This window comes from Macaca thibetana, chromosome 13 (assembly GCF_024542745.1).
Source record: "Macaca thibetana thibetana isolate TM-01 chromosome 13, ASM2454274v1, whole genome shotgun sequence".
Lineage (NCBI taxonomy): Eukaryota > Metazoa > Chordata > Mammalia > Primates > Cercopithecidae > Macaca > Macaca thibetana.
In genome coordinates, this window is record NC_065590.1 from 70302781 (window position 1) to 70319806 (window position 17026).

The 17026-nt window shown below is 37.0% G+C and overlaps 1 protein-coding gene across 4 annotated transcripts in view; it reads left to right on the plus strand.

Annotated features, from left to right (window-relative positions):
* Positions 1-17026, plus strand: part of STRN (striatin) — a 127867-nt gene that overhangs the window by 41054 nt on the left and 69787 nt on the right. For 2 of the 4 annotated variants that reach the window (XM_050753338.1, XM_050753339.1), the window contains exon 3: positions 8275-8348. In XM_050753338.1, the coding sequence (XP_050609295.1) occupies positions 8275-8348 (74 nt within the window). Of the gene's footprint in view, positions 1-8017; positions 8105-8274; positions 8349-14289; positions 15039-17026 lie in introns of those variants that run through there. The other 2 variants (XM_050753340.1, XM_050753341.1) reach the window with 2 other exon arrangements.

A 17026-nucleotide genomic window follows, 5' to 3' on the forward strand; every position in this document is an offset into this window, starting at 1 on the left:
TCCATTCATTTTAAAGTTGAAATCGTTTTTAATTTTTAAACAAAATTTCTATAATGTTTACTCTTTTTCCTGTCATTTAATATTACTCAATTTGATGTATTTCTTTAGAAAAAAATTGTTCCAGCAGACTATGTTAATATTCTATATAGACTTTTTTTTTTTTTTTGAGATGGAGTCTCGCTCTGTTGCCCAGGCTGGAGTGCAGTGGCGTGATCTTGGCTCACTGCAAGCTCCACCTCCCGGCTTCACACCATTCTCCTGCCTCAGCCTCCCAAGTAGCTGGGACTACAGGTGCCCACCACCATACCCAGCTAATTTTTTGTATTTTTAGTAGAGACGGGGTTTCACCATGTTAGCCAGGATGGTCTCGATCTCCTGACCTCGTGATCCACCCATCTCAGCTTCCCAAAGTGCTGGGATTACAGGCGTGAGCCACCGTGCCCAGCCTATAGACTTTTTTGTGTGTGTTTTGTTCCTTTGCTGTCTGCCGTTACAATCTCTCCAGAAGCTTATCTTACCTTTCTATTTTGCTAGTGTCTACGATACTCAAGTAACTAAATTTGGGTCACAAGTAAAGGAAAATAGGTCATGAGTGAGAGTTTTGGAAGTTATATGAGTTATTTATTTGCTTTAATGAATGGGCCTTGGATTTTTTTGTCAACAATCTGAGCCAGTTCATTTTTTTTAGGTAACTGAGTATGTATAGGTAATACTGGAATTATCTCTTTTGCTACTTTTTTGCTTCGTTTTTAATGATGCTTGTTTTGTTTTTCTCTTTTTCAAGTTGGTGAATGGGATATTTGCAATGAAATAGCATTTAGATACAATTGGATAAATAGATGATATTTATGAATAATGAGAAACAGATAAAATTTTATTAGAACTTGTGTTCATCATCATGTAGAATCTTTAAATGACATAAGAGATTGAAAATAGGTTGACCTCTTAGTGAAAAATATGTGTTTCTTTTCATACTTCAGGAAAGTTGGTGAAAAGCTGTATTAGGGACATGGAAAGAATAAAAACATTTTTAAAAGTACGTAATTTGGGAGTAGTGAGATTTTTTTTTTTTTTTTTTTTTTTTTTTTTTTTTTCGCAGAGTCCCACTTTGTTGACTAGGCTGGAGTGCAGTGGTGTGATCTCAGCTCACTGCAGCCTCCGCCTCCCGGGGTCAAGCAGTTCTCCTGTCTCAACCTCCCGAGTTGCTGGGACTACAAGCGCATGCTACCATGCCTGGCTAATTTTTTTGCATTTTTAGTAGAGGCGGGGTTTCACCATATTGGTCAGACTGGTCTTGAACTCCTGACCTCAGGTAATCCACTGCCTCGGCCTCCCAAAGTGCTGGGATTACAGGCATGAGCCAATGTACCCGGCCGAGTATTTGAGATATTTTTTTTTTGAGACGGATTTTTGCTCTGTTGCCAGGCTGGAGTGCCGTGGCACCATCTCAGCCCACTGCAGCCTCCACCTCCTGGGTTCAAGCAATTCTCCTGCCTCAGTCTCCCGAGTAGCTGGGATTACAGGCGCTCGCCACCACACCCAGCTAATTTTTGTATTTTCAATAGAGACGGGGTTTCACCATATTGGCCAGGATGGTCTCGATCTCTTGACTTCGTGATCCGCCTGCCTCGGCCTCCGAAAGTGCTGGGTGGCATGAGCCACCGCGGCCCAGAGTGGTTATTTTCGTCTGGAACGTGAAAGTAGAAAGGAGGGCAGAGTAAGAGGAGGTGAGGCTTGGATAGCATGAAATAAGAAGGTGCTTGTTAGACAAGTTGCAGGACGTAGAGAAAACATGTTTGACATGGAACAAAGCAGTTTGGTGTGTTAAGAAATTTGTAATCTTCGTGTGTGGAGAGTAGGATGTTGGTTGTGGTCCTCCTCTCAATTGATGACCGATAATGGTAGAGGGGGCAAGAGTCAGATCACAGAGAGCCTAACCAAGGAGTTCAAACTTTTATCTTACATGTAACAGGGAATATGGGAAGTTTAAATTTTTTTTTTTTTTTTTTTTTTGAGACAGGGTCTTGCTCTGTCGACCAGGCTGGAGTGCAGTGGCACAGTCATGGCTCACTGCAGTGTCAACCTTCTGGGCACGAGTGATCCTCCCACTTCAGCCTCCCGAGTGCTGGGAATACAGATATACTCCAGTCCACACAGATAAATTTTTTAATTTTTAGAGAAACAGGGTCTTGCCCTGTTGCCAGGGCTGGTCTGGAACTCCTGGGCTCAAGCAGTCCTCCTGCTGTAGCCTCTCAAAGTGCCGTGATTATAGGCATGAGTCACCATGCCCAGCCAAAAAAATTTTATCTAACATGATCTCAAACTAACAGAGGAGTTGCAAGAATCTTGTATACCCTTAACCCAGATTCACCAATTGAAAAGTTTTGCTATGTTTGCTTTATTGTGTTTGCTATCTCTATAGGTATCATTTTTTCCCCTAAATCATTTGCTAGTTTGTCCCTGACTACCTCCGTGTATATTTCCTAAGAGCAAGGACATTTCCTTATATAATTATAGTACATTACCAAATTAAAGAAATGTGACATTGATATTTTATTATCTGATATAGTCTATATTCAGATGTCCTAATAATGATCTTTGTAGCATTTTTTTTCCCTGGTTCAAGATCCAATCTGGAAATATATACTGCATTTAGTTGTTAAGCACTTGAAAGTTTTAAGCAAGATAGAGTATGAAATACATTTTTAGAAAGATCTCCTGACCTCAGTGTGGGGGGTGGACTGGAAAGATCTGTAAACACAGGCAGAAAGATTGTAATAGTTTAAGATGAGAAATGATAACATAGTAGCTGCTAAAATGGAGACACATCAACTATAAAAAATTGTTAAAGTAGAATCCATGAAATCTGAAGATTATATAAAAATTTGGAGATGGGACAGTGGGTGAGTGAGAAAGATAATTTGAGAACGACTCCCAGGTTTCTGACTTGAAGGACTATCTGAATTATGAGAGACTTTTAGAAGGTATCAAATGAGTTAAAAAGAAGAATTAAAGATCAGATATGTGAGAGGGACTCATGATGATAGATATATACTTGGGAATCATCAGTATTACTGTGAGTGAAGTGAAAGGAGTAGTTGGTAGAACAAGTATTGTGGAAACAGAAGAGAGAACTAGAAGTCGTGACAGGAAGTAGAAATACTTGAGGAGAAGACAGAGGAAGAAGAGCCAACAAAGAAATAGAGAAGGAAGGAGGAGAGAGTAGTATTTTGGAAGTGAGTTAAAGGAGGGAGTTCAATAACTGAAGATGCTAAGTAGACCCCAAGTAAGTTGTATACTGAAAATAGTCATTTGGAGTTGCCTGTTGGAAGCTTATTGGTACCCTTACTAAAGCATCCTTAGTAAGGCAGCAGGAACGTGAGCCAGATCACAGAGGATCGAGGGCTGAGAAGGATGAAGTGGGGAGAGATAGAGTTGCTTATTTATTTATTTTTTTCTTTGAGTTGGAGTCTTGCTCCGTTACCAGGCTGGAGTGCAGTGGCGTGGTCTCAGCTCACTGCAACCTCCGCCTCCCGGGTTCAAGCCATTCTCCTGCCTCAGCCTCCTGAGCAGCTGGGACTACAGGCGTGTGCCACCACACTGGGCTGATTATTTTATTTTTAATAGAGGTGGGGTTTCACCATGTTGGCCAGGATGGTCTCGATTCCTTGACCTTGTGATCCGCCCACCTCAACCTCCCAGAATGCTGGGATTACAGGCGTGAGCCACTGTGCCTGGCAGAGTTGCTTATTTTTTTAAGAAATTTGACTCTGAAGGACAGTTGAGATAAGAAACTGGCTGAATGTAGGGAAGATTTTTTTCTTTTCTTCCTTAACTAAATGGGATGCTCCTGGAAAAGAGTTGCTGGTTTTGTGTCTTTTTTGTTTTTTTTTTTGAGACAGAGTTTTGCTCTTGTTGCCCAGGCTGGAGTGCAATGGCACAATCTCGGCTCACTGCAGCTTCCTCCTCCTGAGTTCAAGCGATTCTCCTGCCTCAGCCTCCCCAGTAGCTGGGATTACAGGCATGCGCCACCACAGCCAGCTAATTTTGCATTTTTAGTAGAGATGGGGTTTCTCCATGTTGGTCAGGCTGGTTTCAAACTCCCGACCTCAGGTGATCTGCCCACCTCGGCCTCCCAAAGTGTTGGGATTATAGGCGTGCGCCACCGTGCCCAGCCTGGTTTTGTATCTTTTGAAGTATATAGAATGATTTGGGATTATTCATGATGTTACAGCACTATTTGTATAATAAACTAAGAAATTTTTAAAAAGCATTTATTTGTGGCTTGAATTTTAAATTGAATTTTAAAAAGAATTATTGAGGAAAATGTGAAATATACTCATAGAGAAACTAATATCTTTTATATATACAGCCCCAGGTTTTAACAGTTAATGTTTTTGTCAGTCTTTTTCACCTTGATCTATTTTAATACAATTCCAGATATCTTGTCATTTCACCTGCAAATGCCTAAGTAAAGATCATGATTTTACATGATTTTCTTTGCATGATTTTTGCAGATTTTCTAAGCAGTCCCACTTTAAGATCCAAAAGTAAAACCAAATCGTTAATGTTACAGAAGAATTACTTATCTAGCAGTGGATTTATCAAAGCATTCCTTAATGTGTGATAAAATTTACTATAAATTTTCAGGATTACATAGTGTATAATCTGAGGTTGACTTAGGAACATCTATGCTGAGAAACCTCAAATACTATATAAATACAATTCTGAAAAATTTCTACCATTCTAAAAATTTCTCTCTATTCACTGCTACTTTTATCTACTCTACTGTAGTAACTTAACTGTCCTCCTCGCTTCTAGTATTTCTGTATTTTAATTCATCTTCCATATCCATAGAATTCATTTTCTAAAACACAAATATGATAATCCTGTTATATCCCTGTTTAAAAATATCTAGCTGATTTCAGGTTCTTAGTAAAGTTCTTCACAACCAGGCCCTTTCTGTTCCTTCTCTGACTCCATTCCTTCCATACCTTTTGGGTGTAATTATTCTGTTTGCTGTTTTTTTCTTCCACTTAAGATGTCCCTTCTGACAGAAATGCCCTCTCCATCAATCCATTTTCTGATTGGAAAACTCCCACTGGTTTTTTGAGATTTAGCTAAAATCTCACGGTCACCTTCTTTTTGGTAGCTTTCTTTGACACCGATTTTGACCAAATTAGATAATCTCTTATCTGCATTCTTGTAATACTGGTTAATAGCTCTTATAGCTCTTACACAGTATGCTATAGTTATTTACATTCCTGTCTCTTACGCATACCCTTGCCTTCCACCCTTACCTAACTACAAACTGTAGGTTGTCCCAGCAGCCAGCACAGTGCCTGTAAACTAGGAATTCAGTAACAGTTCATTGAAATTAATCAAATTATTTTTAGCATCCACATTTAAGATACAATTGAGATGCTATGTTATACTCCTAGCATAATATGTATAATAATAGGCTTTGAAACAAAGCTAAAATTACTCTTCTTTAGTGTATTATAGTTATTAAATAATTTTTATGTTATTTTTATCCAATAAAGGTCATTTATGGAGGGTCTCCCTGTGTATCAAACATGGAGTTGCTAGATATAAGATCTCCTTTTTTATCTTACAGGCAGAATTAGACAGAAAAGGAATAGCAAACAAGAAAGATTGGTTAACACAGTGAGCTGAGTGTTAAAACAGTGGAAAACGGTATGAGTGAGAAGGTATTTTCACATATTGACTTCAAAAGGAATGCTATTAAGCTTAAGGAGGGTTCTGTGAGAAAAATGTATTTTAGCGAATGTAACAATTCAGTAGGGAAACCTTGATTTAAGGGACCATAGCTTGTGGCAAACACAATAGTTCTTTACATATTTTACCTTTGTCTAATTTTTAAAATAAAATGTTCATAATGTGTCACAATTTTTGTTACATTTATTTTCGTAAAATATTTTCTCTTCCCTTTTTGTAGGTTCTGTTGTAGTTTTTCCTGAGACCACTAGATTGCACTATAATACAGCATTTTCTGTTTGAAAATGTTTTTCTATATATATATAAAATATAAACTCCATAACATTTTATTGCCACTATTATTTTAAAAGCTTTAGTATAATCTGTCTTCAGGCTAGTTACATTCAGTTGCTATTTTGACTTCTAGCAGGTATTACTACTTTGTCTTATGGTAAATGAAGTGTGTTTCTGGAAAAGTAAGAGATTGACAGTTACATTTAGAACCTTACTTACTTTCTATTAACTGCAAGTCAAATTAGTGTCTGTAAATCTTACCTTCTGGTGATTAATAAATAGTATTACAAATGCATTGAACTGGATGGGCAAACATTTAGTCCAGTGACAAAATCTTTGTGGTTATGAGACACATTGAGAATAGATGTTCTAAATAATTTGGACCAAACATATTTACTAAAGTTTAAATATATATATATAGTTAATTAACCAAATAACAACAAAAATTGTCTCCCTTCTGCCTCAGTTCATTGATTTCCTTTCCCAAGGAAATCTTATCAACTGATATCTTACGTATTATGTATCCTTCCAGAAAGATTCATATGCATAGGCTAATGAAATAGATATATATCTTTTAAAAAATATATGGAGACATACATAGTATTTTGTACCTTTTACTTTTTGCTTAAGAGATCAGTTCATTGTCATATGAATATATTTTTTTCTTCTTAATGTGTAAATGTTACTATAAAACATTTCATACATACGTATAAGATATAAAGACTATTGTAAAAAATACTTATGTACCCATCACCTACCTTAAGAAATAGGATATCAACTGCCTATAATTTTCATAGGTTTTCTTAGAATTCCCAACTTTTTTTTTCCTGTTGTGACTGCAAAATGATTATTGCAAAATAAGAAGGATTTCAGTATTTTATACATTTGAGCAAATAATTTTTCATTTCCTTTCTACTTTTCTTTCTTTTTTTTTAGACAGGATTTCATTCTGTTACTCAGGCTGGAGTGCAGTGGCACAATCTTGGTTCGCTCACTGCAACCTCTGCAACCGGGTTTAAGTGATTCTCCCACCTTAGCCTCCCTAGTAACTGGGATTACAGGTGCACCACCATGCCTGGCTAATTTTTGTATTTTTTGGTAGAGACAGGGTTCCACCATGTTGGCCATTCTGGTCTCGAACTCCTGACCTCTGGTGATCCATCTACTTTGGCCTCCCAAAGTTTTGGGATTACAGGCATGAGCGCCCGTGCCCGGCCATTACTTTTCTTAAATTGTGAAAAAACCTAATGGTAAGTGCTCAGTTAGGTTTTTATTAAAAAACAAAAACAAAAAAAACTTTCAAATTTGGCTGTTACACTTTTCTTCCTTTATTACTTTATTTTGGTTTTTCAGATTATTATTTTGGTTTTTCAAATTATTGTTGTTTATATTAATATCCCAGTCTTAACACATTGAATATTTATTATAAATGGCCTCAATATTTTAGGGAGCTGACAAGTGAAAATATACAAATAGATTAAGCAGATATGGCTATTTTTAGTCACCCTTTAAAAAATTTCTACATTATCTGGGTTATTTATCTAGTCTCAGATGGTTAAATCTGAGATATTTAAATCAGATGGTTAAATCCTATTAACCAGAATGATAACATTCTGTCAACTTTGAAAAGAAGATAAGATAGTATTCCCATTCACAGTTCTTTTTGAGTAAAAGACAAAGGATATCTTGACTAGTTTAAAAAAATTCATTTCTAGTGGAATATCTTACTCAACATTGATGATTTGGGTTTCCCCCCTTGGATTGTACAGTATAATGCATATTTGGCAAATCATGATTATCTGACAAGGCACATAGTATTGTAGATGATTTTTCTTTTTAAAAAGCTCAATTTTTTTAGAAAAGTCTTCTACAAATTTATTTCACAATCCAAACTTTTTTTTTTTTTTTAACTGTTTTTGATAGTAAAATTTTGCTTTGACAATCATCAGGAAAATTTGAATACTGCAGAAACTAGGATATTATATGGTTCATTTTGTTATTACAGAAAGAAGAGTTATGGTTCCCAGAGTTATTCCTTTATTTTGTTAAAAGGATACTTGATGGTATAACAACAACAGCAACAACGAAAAAGGCAAGCACTTTTGTATTATAACTTTGACACCATGGAAAGCTATGAGCCTTTGAAAGTTCTAGGAGTGTTCAGCCAGGACTACTGAATTCTTGTAACTACTACTATTGTGTATGTTAAAATTAATTTAAATGTATTTTAAGATGGTCTGTGTTTTCTCATTTCTTTGTTAGAGCCAAATACCACAAGTTGAAATATGGGACAGAATTGAATCAGGGAGATATGAAGCCTCCAAGCTATGATTCTGGTAAGCTAATTTTAAAGGAAGTTGAAGTGTTAAAAAGAAATAATTAATGTCTACTATTTTCTAGCAACAATGTTTACAACTATAAGTTAGTTTCTAATTATTTGCATGTTAGTTATTTTTTCTGACCTACTTGTCTTTTGGCACCAATCATTTAGTGTCATTTAGATCATTTTCCACCACCTTCCTTCCTTTTCCCTCTTCCCCTTTCTTTTAGTTTCCCATTTTCTGCTTATGTTCTACACTTACTGGAAGGATCAGAGTTCATGGGGTAACATGCACCAGCATAACCTTGTCTTGCTGGGTCTGTCCAATTAATGGGAACTTTGAGATGTGCAGTACAAAGTACATCATGCCTTTGAAATCCTGAGAAAGAGTAGGAAATATGGAGGTAAGAGATTTCTTCTTAAAGCACAGAGGAATTCCTCATCCCAAAAACATAATTCTTCGGTTTCAGATGGAGAACTGTTTTGGTCTTTCTTGCCCACAGGAGTTTCTGTAACTAGAACATGTTTTAACAGCTGAAGCATTTATTATAATTTTGAGTTATTTCTTCTTTTTCTCCTACTTCTTCATACCATCAAACAATATAAACTATTACTTGTAAATAATCAGATATTAAGAAATATAGATATAATTCACTTAGTAGAACCCGGGAGGCGGAGCTTGCAGTGAGCCGAGATCGCGCCACTGCACCCCAGCCTGGGCGACACAGCGAGACTCCGTCTCAAAAAAAAAAAAAAAAAATAATAATAATAATTCACTTAGTAGGTATTAGGGAAGAATGACAAAAATTAATCAAAAGTTATCAACCATATTTCAGATAGGTACGTTTTTGGTATAATTTCAGGTTAAATTTCCCAGTCAGATATCTGAAAACATTAATGTTCATTTATATCATTTACTGAAATACGTACCTTATGCTAGAGGCTTTATAAATATATATTTATGTACATATCACTTTAAATTTTAAAGTAGTTATTCAGTAAAGTATCTTCGGTACAGATAATGTTTATTTGGATTTTACATATGTGAAATTTAAACTCAGAGAAGTGGAAAAAGTTGCCCAACGTCACAAAGATATTAAGTAACGACAGAATATGGAGCCGAACCCAGGTCTTTCTGACCCCAAAATTCATATTCTTCCCATTTTATCATATTGCTTCTATATTTGACAATGTATGAAAGAACTTTCCAAAATGAGTTCTAAATGTACTGCCAATTTTATAGTTACTTCAGTGTAGTAGTGTATTAATGTGTTTCCTCAGCTGAATATTGAATGCTTGAGATCTACAGCAATGCCAGTTGATCACTGGTGTATTTTTTTTCCTTTGTTTTTTACTATTCTGTCTTTTACTTGAGTGTCTGTTCTTGTGACCTGAGTTGTGCTTAAATTTCAAAATAAATTTTTAAAAAATCTAGGCTATTTGTTAGAAACGTTCTAATACTATATTAACTGACTCAAAAGAGTGATTTTAATTAGTATTGTATTAAAAGGTTTTCATTTCTTAAGTTTTGGATATCAATTTAGGAGAATAGAAGCCTAGATGCAATATATTTTTTAAGTGTTCGTAAGTAAACATGACTGGCTGCAGTGGCTAATTCTTATAATCCCACTTTGGGAGGCCAAGGTGGGAGGATTGCTTGAGGCTAGGAGTTTGAGACCAGCCTGGGCAATGTAGCAAGACCCTGTCTCTACAAAAAAATTAAAAAATTAGCTGGGGATAGTGGCACATGCCTGTAGTCCTAGCTACTGGGGAGGCTGAGGTGAAAGGATCACTTGAGCTCAAGAGTTTGAAGTTAGGTTACAGTGTGCTAAGGTTGTGCCACTGCACTCCAGCCTGAGTGAAAGAGTGAGATCCTGTCTTTTAGAAAAAAATTGTAAAGTTTATAAGTAAGCAGCGCAGCTCAGTAGAAGGGGCTTGTGTTTTAAAAGCAGATAGATGTAAGTTTGACTCTGCCCCAACATTTTAAATTCCCGTGATCCTACTTAATTTCTCTATGGTTATTCCATTCCTGATCTGTAAACTAGGAAATATTCTGAGAATACTTCCTTACTCAAATGTTTATTTTCTTAGTATACAATACCTAGTTATTCTCAGTGTATAATATTTAGTTAGTACGTAGTATCATTTGTTCTATCTTTCTAACCATCCACTAATCTTATAAATATTGTATATATAATGTTTTTCAGACCTAGTACCAAATCAGTGAATAAGACAACAATGCCCTGTTGGATTTTTATAGGGAAGATAAAGAGGCGATTACAATAACATATGACATGTATAATGGAGAAATAATAAGTGTTACTGAGCGCAGTAGCACAAACTTAGTCAAGTGGTCAAGAAAGCCTGCTTGGAGGAAGTGATGTTTAATTTTGACATCTGAAGGACAAGTAGAAATTAGCCAGGGCAAGTAGACTGACTAAATATTTGTTGAATGGGAGGTGGGAGAAAGACAGAGTATTAGCAGCAAAGCTTCTGAGGTAAGACTATGGCACATTTGAGAAATGGGATACCTGGATAGTAGTGGGAGAGAGGGAAGGAATGTTTCCAGAGGTAGATAGAGAGTTAGCTGGGGGGTAGAATAGTTACAAGGGTCTTGTGAAACATGTTAAGTAGTTCATGCCTAGGAATATTCTGAGCATTTGAAGAAGGAAAGCATTTGAAGGATCTTAATTAGGGGTTTATGATCAGATTTGCTCTTGGATTACATGGACTGTAGTGTGGAAGATGGATTAGAGAGGAGCAGTGTTGGAGAGGGGGCGACTGGTTAGAGGACTGTTGCAGCAACCTGGGCAAATGAGTAAGGTTTCCTTGACAAGGGTGTGTTCATGAAATATTTAGGAAGTAAAATCTGCAGGAACTAGTTCTTTTTATGTATACATAAATTTGATTTTATGCTGATCTTCTCTGTATTATTCTAATTTTAGTATATGTGCTGCCAAGGCAAGCACAGAAACTACTTCTTGATTGGATGTAGGGGGTGAAAAAAGGATGAGTCAGAAGTGACTCCCACATTTGTAGTTTGAACAACTAGACCAGAAGTAGGTTTGGAAAATGGTGGGTTCACTTTTGGATTTATTTCTTAGATAACCAAGTGAAGATGGCTAGTAGACAATTGAGTATATGGGTCTGAAGCTCAAGCCAGAAATATGGATGTGTTAGAGACATAAATTTGAGAGGTATCAACACATGGTACTGGTGGCACTCACAGCCACTGGAGTTGAAACGATCACCCAGGAGCTGTATGTGAGGTAAGATTACATAAAATGGAACCCTGAGGGATGACATTTAAAAGACTGGTAGAAGAATGGAAACATGAAAAGGAGTCTGATACAGAGTACATTAATGGTAGGAGGAAAACCAGGAGACCAAGGAAACCAAAAGAAGAGATGGTTTCCAGAAGGAAGGACTATTCAACACTACTGGTTAATTCCCAGAGAGCTGAAGAATATCTGTAGGACTTTGTGACACGTGGGACACTGAGAACTTTAGGAGAGAGGTGAGGGCAGAAACAAAGTGGGTATAGTTAGCTTTCAGGAAGCTTAGGTTGTGAAGGTGAAGGAGAGAGAGAGCAATAGCTGGAAGGACACATGGGGTCAAGGAAAGTTGTGTGCACGCACATGTGTGATATGTGTCTTAGAGGAGTAACCAATAAAAGGGAAAGAGTAGAGGTACTCAAAATAGGAAGATAATGTAAAGAAGGTGATAGGGTTTGGATTCTGAGCATAGCTGGAGAATGGCAGGAGCATGTCTTTTTTATCATTACCAAAAGAGAATGTAGGAAATTAGGTTAACAGGTTTATAGATTTGGATTTCTGTTTGGTGGTGGGTATTTGAGGGAATGTCCACAAATGATAGCTTTATGTATGAGATAGGATTTTCTGCTGAGAGTGGGTCAGATGTTTAAGAAGTAGAAAAGGTGGCCGGGCGCGGTGGCTCAAGCCTGTAATCCCAGCACTTTGGGAGGCCGAGGCGGGTGGATCACGAGGTCAGGAGATCGAGACTATCCTGGCTAACATGGTGAAACCCCGTCTCTACTAAAAATACAAAAAACTAGCCGGGCGTGGTGGCGGGCGCCTGTAGTCTCAGCTACTTGGGAGGCTGAGGCGGGAGAATGGCGTGAACCCGGGAGGCAGAGCTTGCAGTGAGCCGAGATCACGCCACTGCACCCCAGCCTGGGAGACACAGCGAGACTCCGTCTCAAAAAAAAAAAAAAAAAAAAAAAAAAAAAAAAGAAGTAGAAAAGGTTTAAAATGCTAATGGTAAACAGGAAGACTAACTTTCTAGGAAATAGTAGGGTCGAGAAAAGCTAAGAGTCCAGTTGAGGTGTGTGATCATGAGTGTATGTAGAGGCACTAAGCTGCACATTTGGTAGCCTGGGTAAAGTCAAAGAGAATGCAGATAGTTAATAGTTGAATTCATGGAGAAACAAAGGGACAAAAAAATTTGGCAAAGGAATGATTGAAGTGATAAGCCATGAACTGAAACTACAGAGGGAAGGAAGTGAAGACACAAGGAGGCTGGCTAATGGGTGAATTAAAAGTAAGGGGGTAGATTCTGTTCTAGGGCAGGTCAGCAAACTTTTTCTGTAAAGGGCTGGATAGTAAATATTTTGGGTTTTGCAGGCTGTTTCAGCTACTCAACTTTGCCACTGTAACATGCAAGCATTCATAGACAATACATAAATGAATGGATGTGTCTGTATTATAAAAATAGATGGTAGGCTGGATTTGATAATGCAGGCAGTAGTGGCTGGCCCCTGGCTAGAGGTCCCAGCTAAGTTAAAGAACTAGTGAATTTAGGGAAAAAAGAAATAAAAAAGAGCTAATGAATTGGGAGTAAGTGAGCCTGATGGGTCTGCTCAGAGAATCAGTTTGCATCTATGATAGTTCTTCATGATGACAAGACCTAAGATACGACAGCTAGAGAGGGTGGTGGCTGTGGAGAGGCAGAAGTGGATCACCTACATGCATACTGATTTCACTCAAGATAATGTAGAATTTTGGTGGCAGAAGCATGTGAGCCAGATTTGGAGGGTTACCTTGGGATTTATAGATGACAGTGATAAGGACTAGGAGGTGGCAGAAAGGGTATACTCAAATAGCATAACCTTTAAAGAAGCAGGGATTTTTTTTTCCCATTCTTTGCTCTTTTATGTATTTACCATATTTTCCTAAAACTGATAATCCAGACATTTTCTGAAACATTTTTCACTAAAATTTACTTTGCCTTTCTGTTTTCTTTTTTTTTTTGTCCCACTCTCAGACCTTCGTATTTCTACTTTAGGAGAATATTATCTCAGGCTATGTTAAAGTGTATTTATTTTTGATATTTCAATCTCTCCTATTTAATATTAGAAGCCAGGTAGTTATTGAAGGTTGAATATATCCAGTGTGATAAATTCTGTCTTTTAATTGAGAAATTTAGACCATTTGCACTTACAATTATTGATATGGATGGTTAGGTTAATGCTACCACCTTTGTAATTTGTTTCGTTTTGTTCAGTCTGTTCTTGTTTCTTTTCCTTCTTTTTCAGCCTTCTTTTGAATTATCAAATATTTTTTATGATTCAGTTTTATCTTTTGCTGACTTATTAGCAGTAATTCTTATTTTAGTGGTTGCTTTAGGAATTACAAGGCACATCATTAACTTATTACAATCTATCTTCAAGTGATAATGTACCACTTCATGGATAGTACAATAACCTTATAATAATGTACTTCGTTTCTCCTCTTCCCAGTCTTTGTGCTATTGTTGTCATGTATTTTACTTCTATGTATGTGATAAACCACACACTACATTGTTATTTTTTTCAGCAGTCTTTTGTCTTTTAAAGATATTTGAATAATAATATGAAAAAAATTCCCAATACTCATTATTCCTTTGTGTAGATCTGCGTTTCCATACTATTTACTATTTTCCTTCAACCTTAAAGTCTTCCTCTCACTTATCTTGTGATATGGAATGCTAGTAATGAATTTTTGCAGCTTTTGTATGTCTGAAAAAGTCTTTTTTTTTTTTTTTTTGAGATGAAGTCTCACTCTTGTCCCCCAGGCTGGAGTGTGATGGCGCGATCTCAGGTCACTGCAACCTCCGCCTCCCAAGTTCAAGTGATTCTCCTGTCTCGGCGCCCCGAGTAGCTGGGATTATAGGTGCCTGCCACCACGCCCGGATACTTTTTGTATTTTTAGTAGAAATGGGGTTTCATCATGTTGGCCAGGTTTGTCTAGAAACCCTCCTGACCTCAGGTGATCCACCCGCCTTGGCCTCCCAAAGTGCTGGGATTATAGGCATGAGCCACCGCGCCCAGCCTGAAAAAGTCTTTATTTTGCTCATAGGCATTACTTCTGATGAGATATCTCCTGTTGTTCTTATTTTTGTTCCTCTGTATGTAATGTGACCTTTTTCTCTAGCTGCTTTTACGATTTTTCTCTTTACCATTGGTTCTAAGTGATTTTATTATGATAAGTCCTGGTGTAGTTAGCCCTCCCTGCATGTTTCTTATGCTTGAGATTTGTTGAGTTTCTTGGATCTGTGGGTTTATAGTTTTCATAGAATTTGGAACTTTTCAGCCATTATTTCTTCATATACTGTTTTTGTTACTCCCTGTGCTATGATCTGGAAACTCTCTCTAGGTGGTGTCTGGGACAATCATGAGGCTTACCTCTTTGCTTCCCCTTTCTCTCAGGTATTACTGTCCTTTGTTGCGTGATGTCCAGTGTTTCGAAAACCATTGTTTCATCTGTTTTGTGTTATAATTGTTTCAGCAGGAGGGTAAATCTAGTGTCTATTACTCTAATTTGACTGGAAATAGCAGTCAAATACTTTTGATATTACCGAGAAATTCAACTGTTATCTATATTAAAATCCTCACTTTTACATAATGTCACTTTTTGAACTTGACAAGGCAAGAATGAATGTGATAGTTGATGACTACTTGCTAACCATGGAAGGAACTGCGAGCTTAGCCTGAATAAGGAAATATAAGAGCTGTTTGACTTTGGGTTTCTTTTTTTAACCTCAAATTTTTTTTTCTTTTTTTTTTTTTTGAGGTGAAGTCTCCAGCTCTGTTGCCCAGGCTGCAATGCAGTGGTACAATCTTGATTCACTGCAACCTTCGCCTCCTGGATTCAAATGATTCTCCTGCCTCAGCCTCCCTAGTAGCTGGGATTACAGGCGTGTGCCACATTGCCCAGCTATTTTTTTTTTTTTTTTGATGGGAGATAGAGGCTTGCTCTGTCACTCAGGCTGGAGTGTAATGGTGTGATCTTGGCTCATTGCAACCTCCGGCTCACTGCAACTTCCACCTCCCAGGTTCATGTAATTCTCCTGCCTCAGCCTCCTGAGTAGCTGGGATTATAGGTGTGAGCCACTGTACCCGGCCTTCAACTAATTTTTGTATTTTTAGTAGAGATGAAGTTTTACCCTATTGACCAGACTGGTCTCAAACTCCTGGGTATGAATGATCCACCCACCTCGGCCTCCCAAAGTGGTAGGATTGCAGGCATGAGCCACTGCGGCCCAGCCATAACTTCAGATGTTACTTAGAGAGTCAGATTTTATCTCAGTATAAGAATACACTTTTTTAAAAAGAGGATAGGGTACATTCTTATTTTACTCTTATTAAGATATAATTTACATATCTTAAAAGTCACCCTTTTTAGTGTTTTCACAAATGTCTCCCTCCCTACTCTAATCCCCTGGCAACCAGTAGTCTGTTTTCCATTTCTATAGTTTTGCCTTTTCTAGAAAGTCATATGAATTCCAGAATCTTACAGATTGTAGCCTTTTGATTCTGGCTTATCTCACTTAGAATAATGCATTTGAGATTTATGTATGTTTGTATCAGTAATTCATTCCTTGTTCTTCTTGAGTCATATTCCATTGATTTGCTGTATCACACTTTTGTAGTATCACTGGCTGCCAAAATAGGCACAAGTAGTTGAGTATATTTGAGGATGGCATAGAAAGGATTTAGCCCTATTCTGATGGGAGATTTAATGACCTCAAAACTTCATTTCATATCTGAAGTCTTGAAATGGCAATGTAAATGTTTTTACTTGGCAAGTACAGGTTATCACTTGACTTAAGAAGGAGATATATTGGAACATACTATGTTACATACACAGATCCTGAATTTGTGGTCAGTAGAAACAAGATGTATTTGTTTTCCCTTAGCTTGGGGACAGCGTTTTTGCCCCCTTCCTTTTTTTTTTCTTTTTTTAAATTTATACTCTCTTTGAAGTTATCACAAAGTAATTAGCTTCTTTTTGGAACTAATTTAATTCCCCTTATTTTCTACCCGTCTCTGTGGTCTACTCTACTTCTGTTTCTTTCATATGTCACAGAACTAAGCCTAGTTATTTTAAAGTTGTTTTAGGAGAAAAACAAACATGCAAGATTTAATTCTTGTTTTTATTCATGTATTTCTCTAATTTCCTATTGTAGTGATAGCATGTGAAGGAAAATGCTGGGGCTCTGGAGTGAAACAGAAATTCAGCACTTACAACTGTGTTTCTAACTAAAAAACCTGAAAATTACTTTCCAAAACTCAGCTTTCTTAGAATCTTTAAAATGAGGCTAAATACCTACCTTTGAGGTTATAAGGAATAAAAGAGATAACATATGTATTTTTAACACGGTATGTAGTAAATACTTAATTTCTTTTTTTTCTTT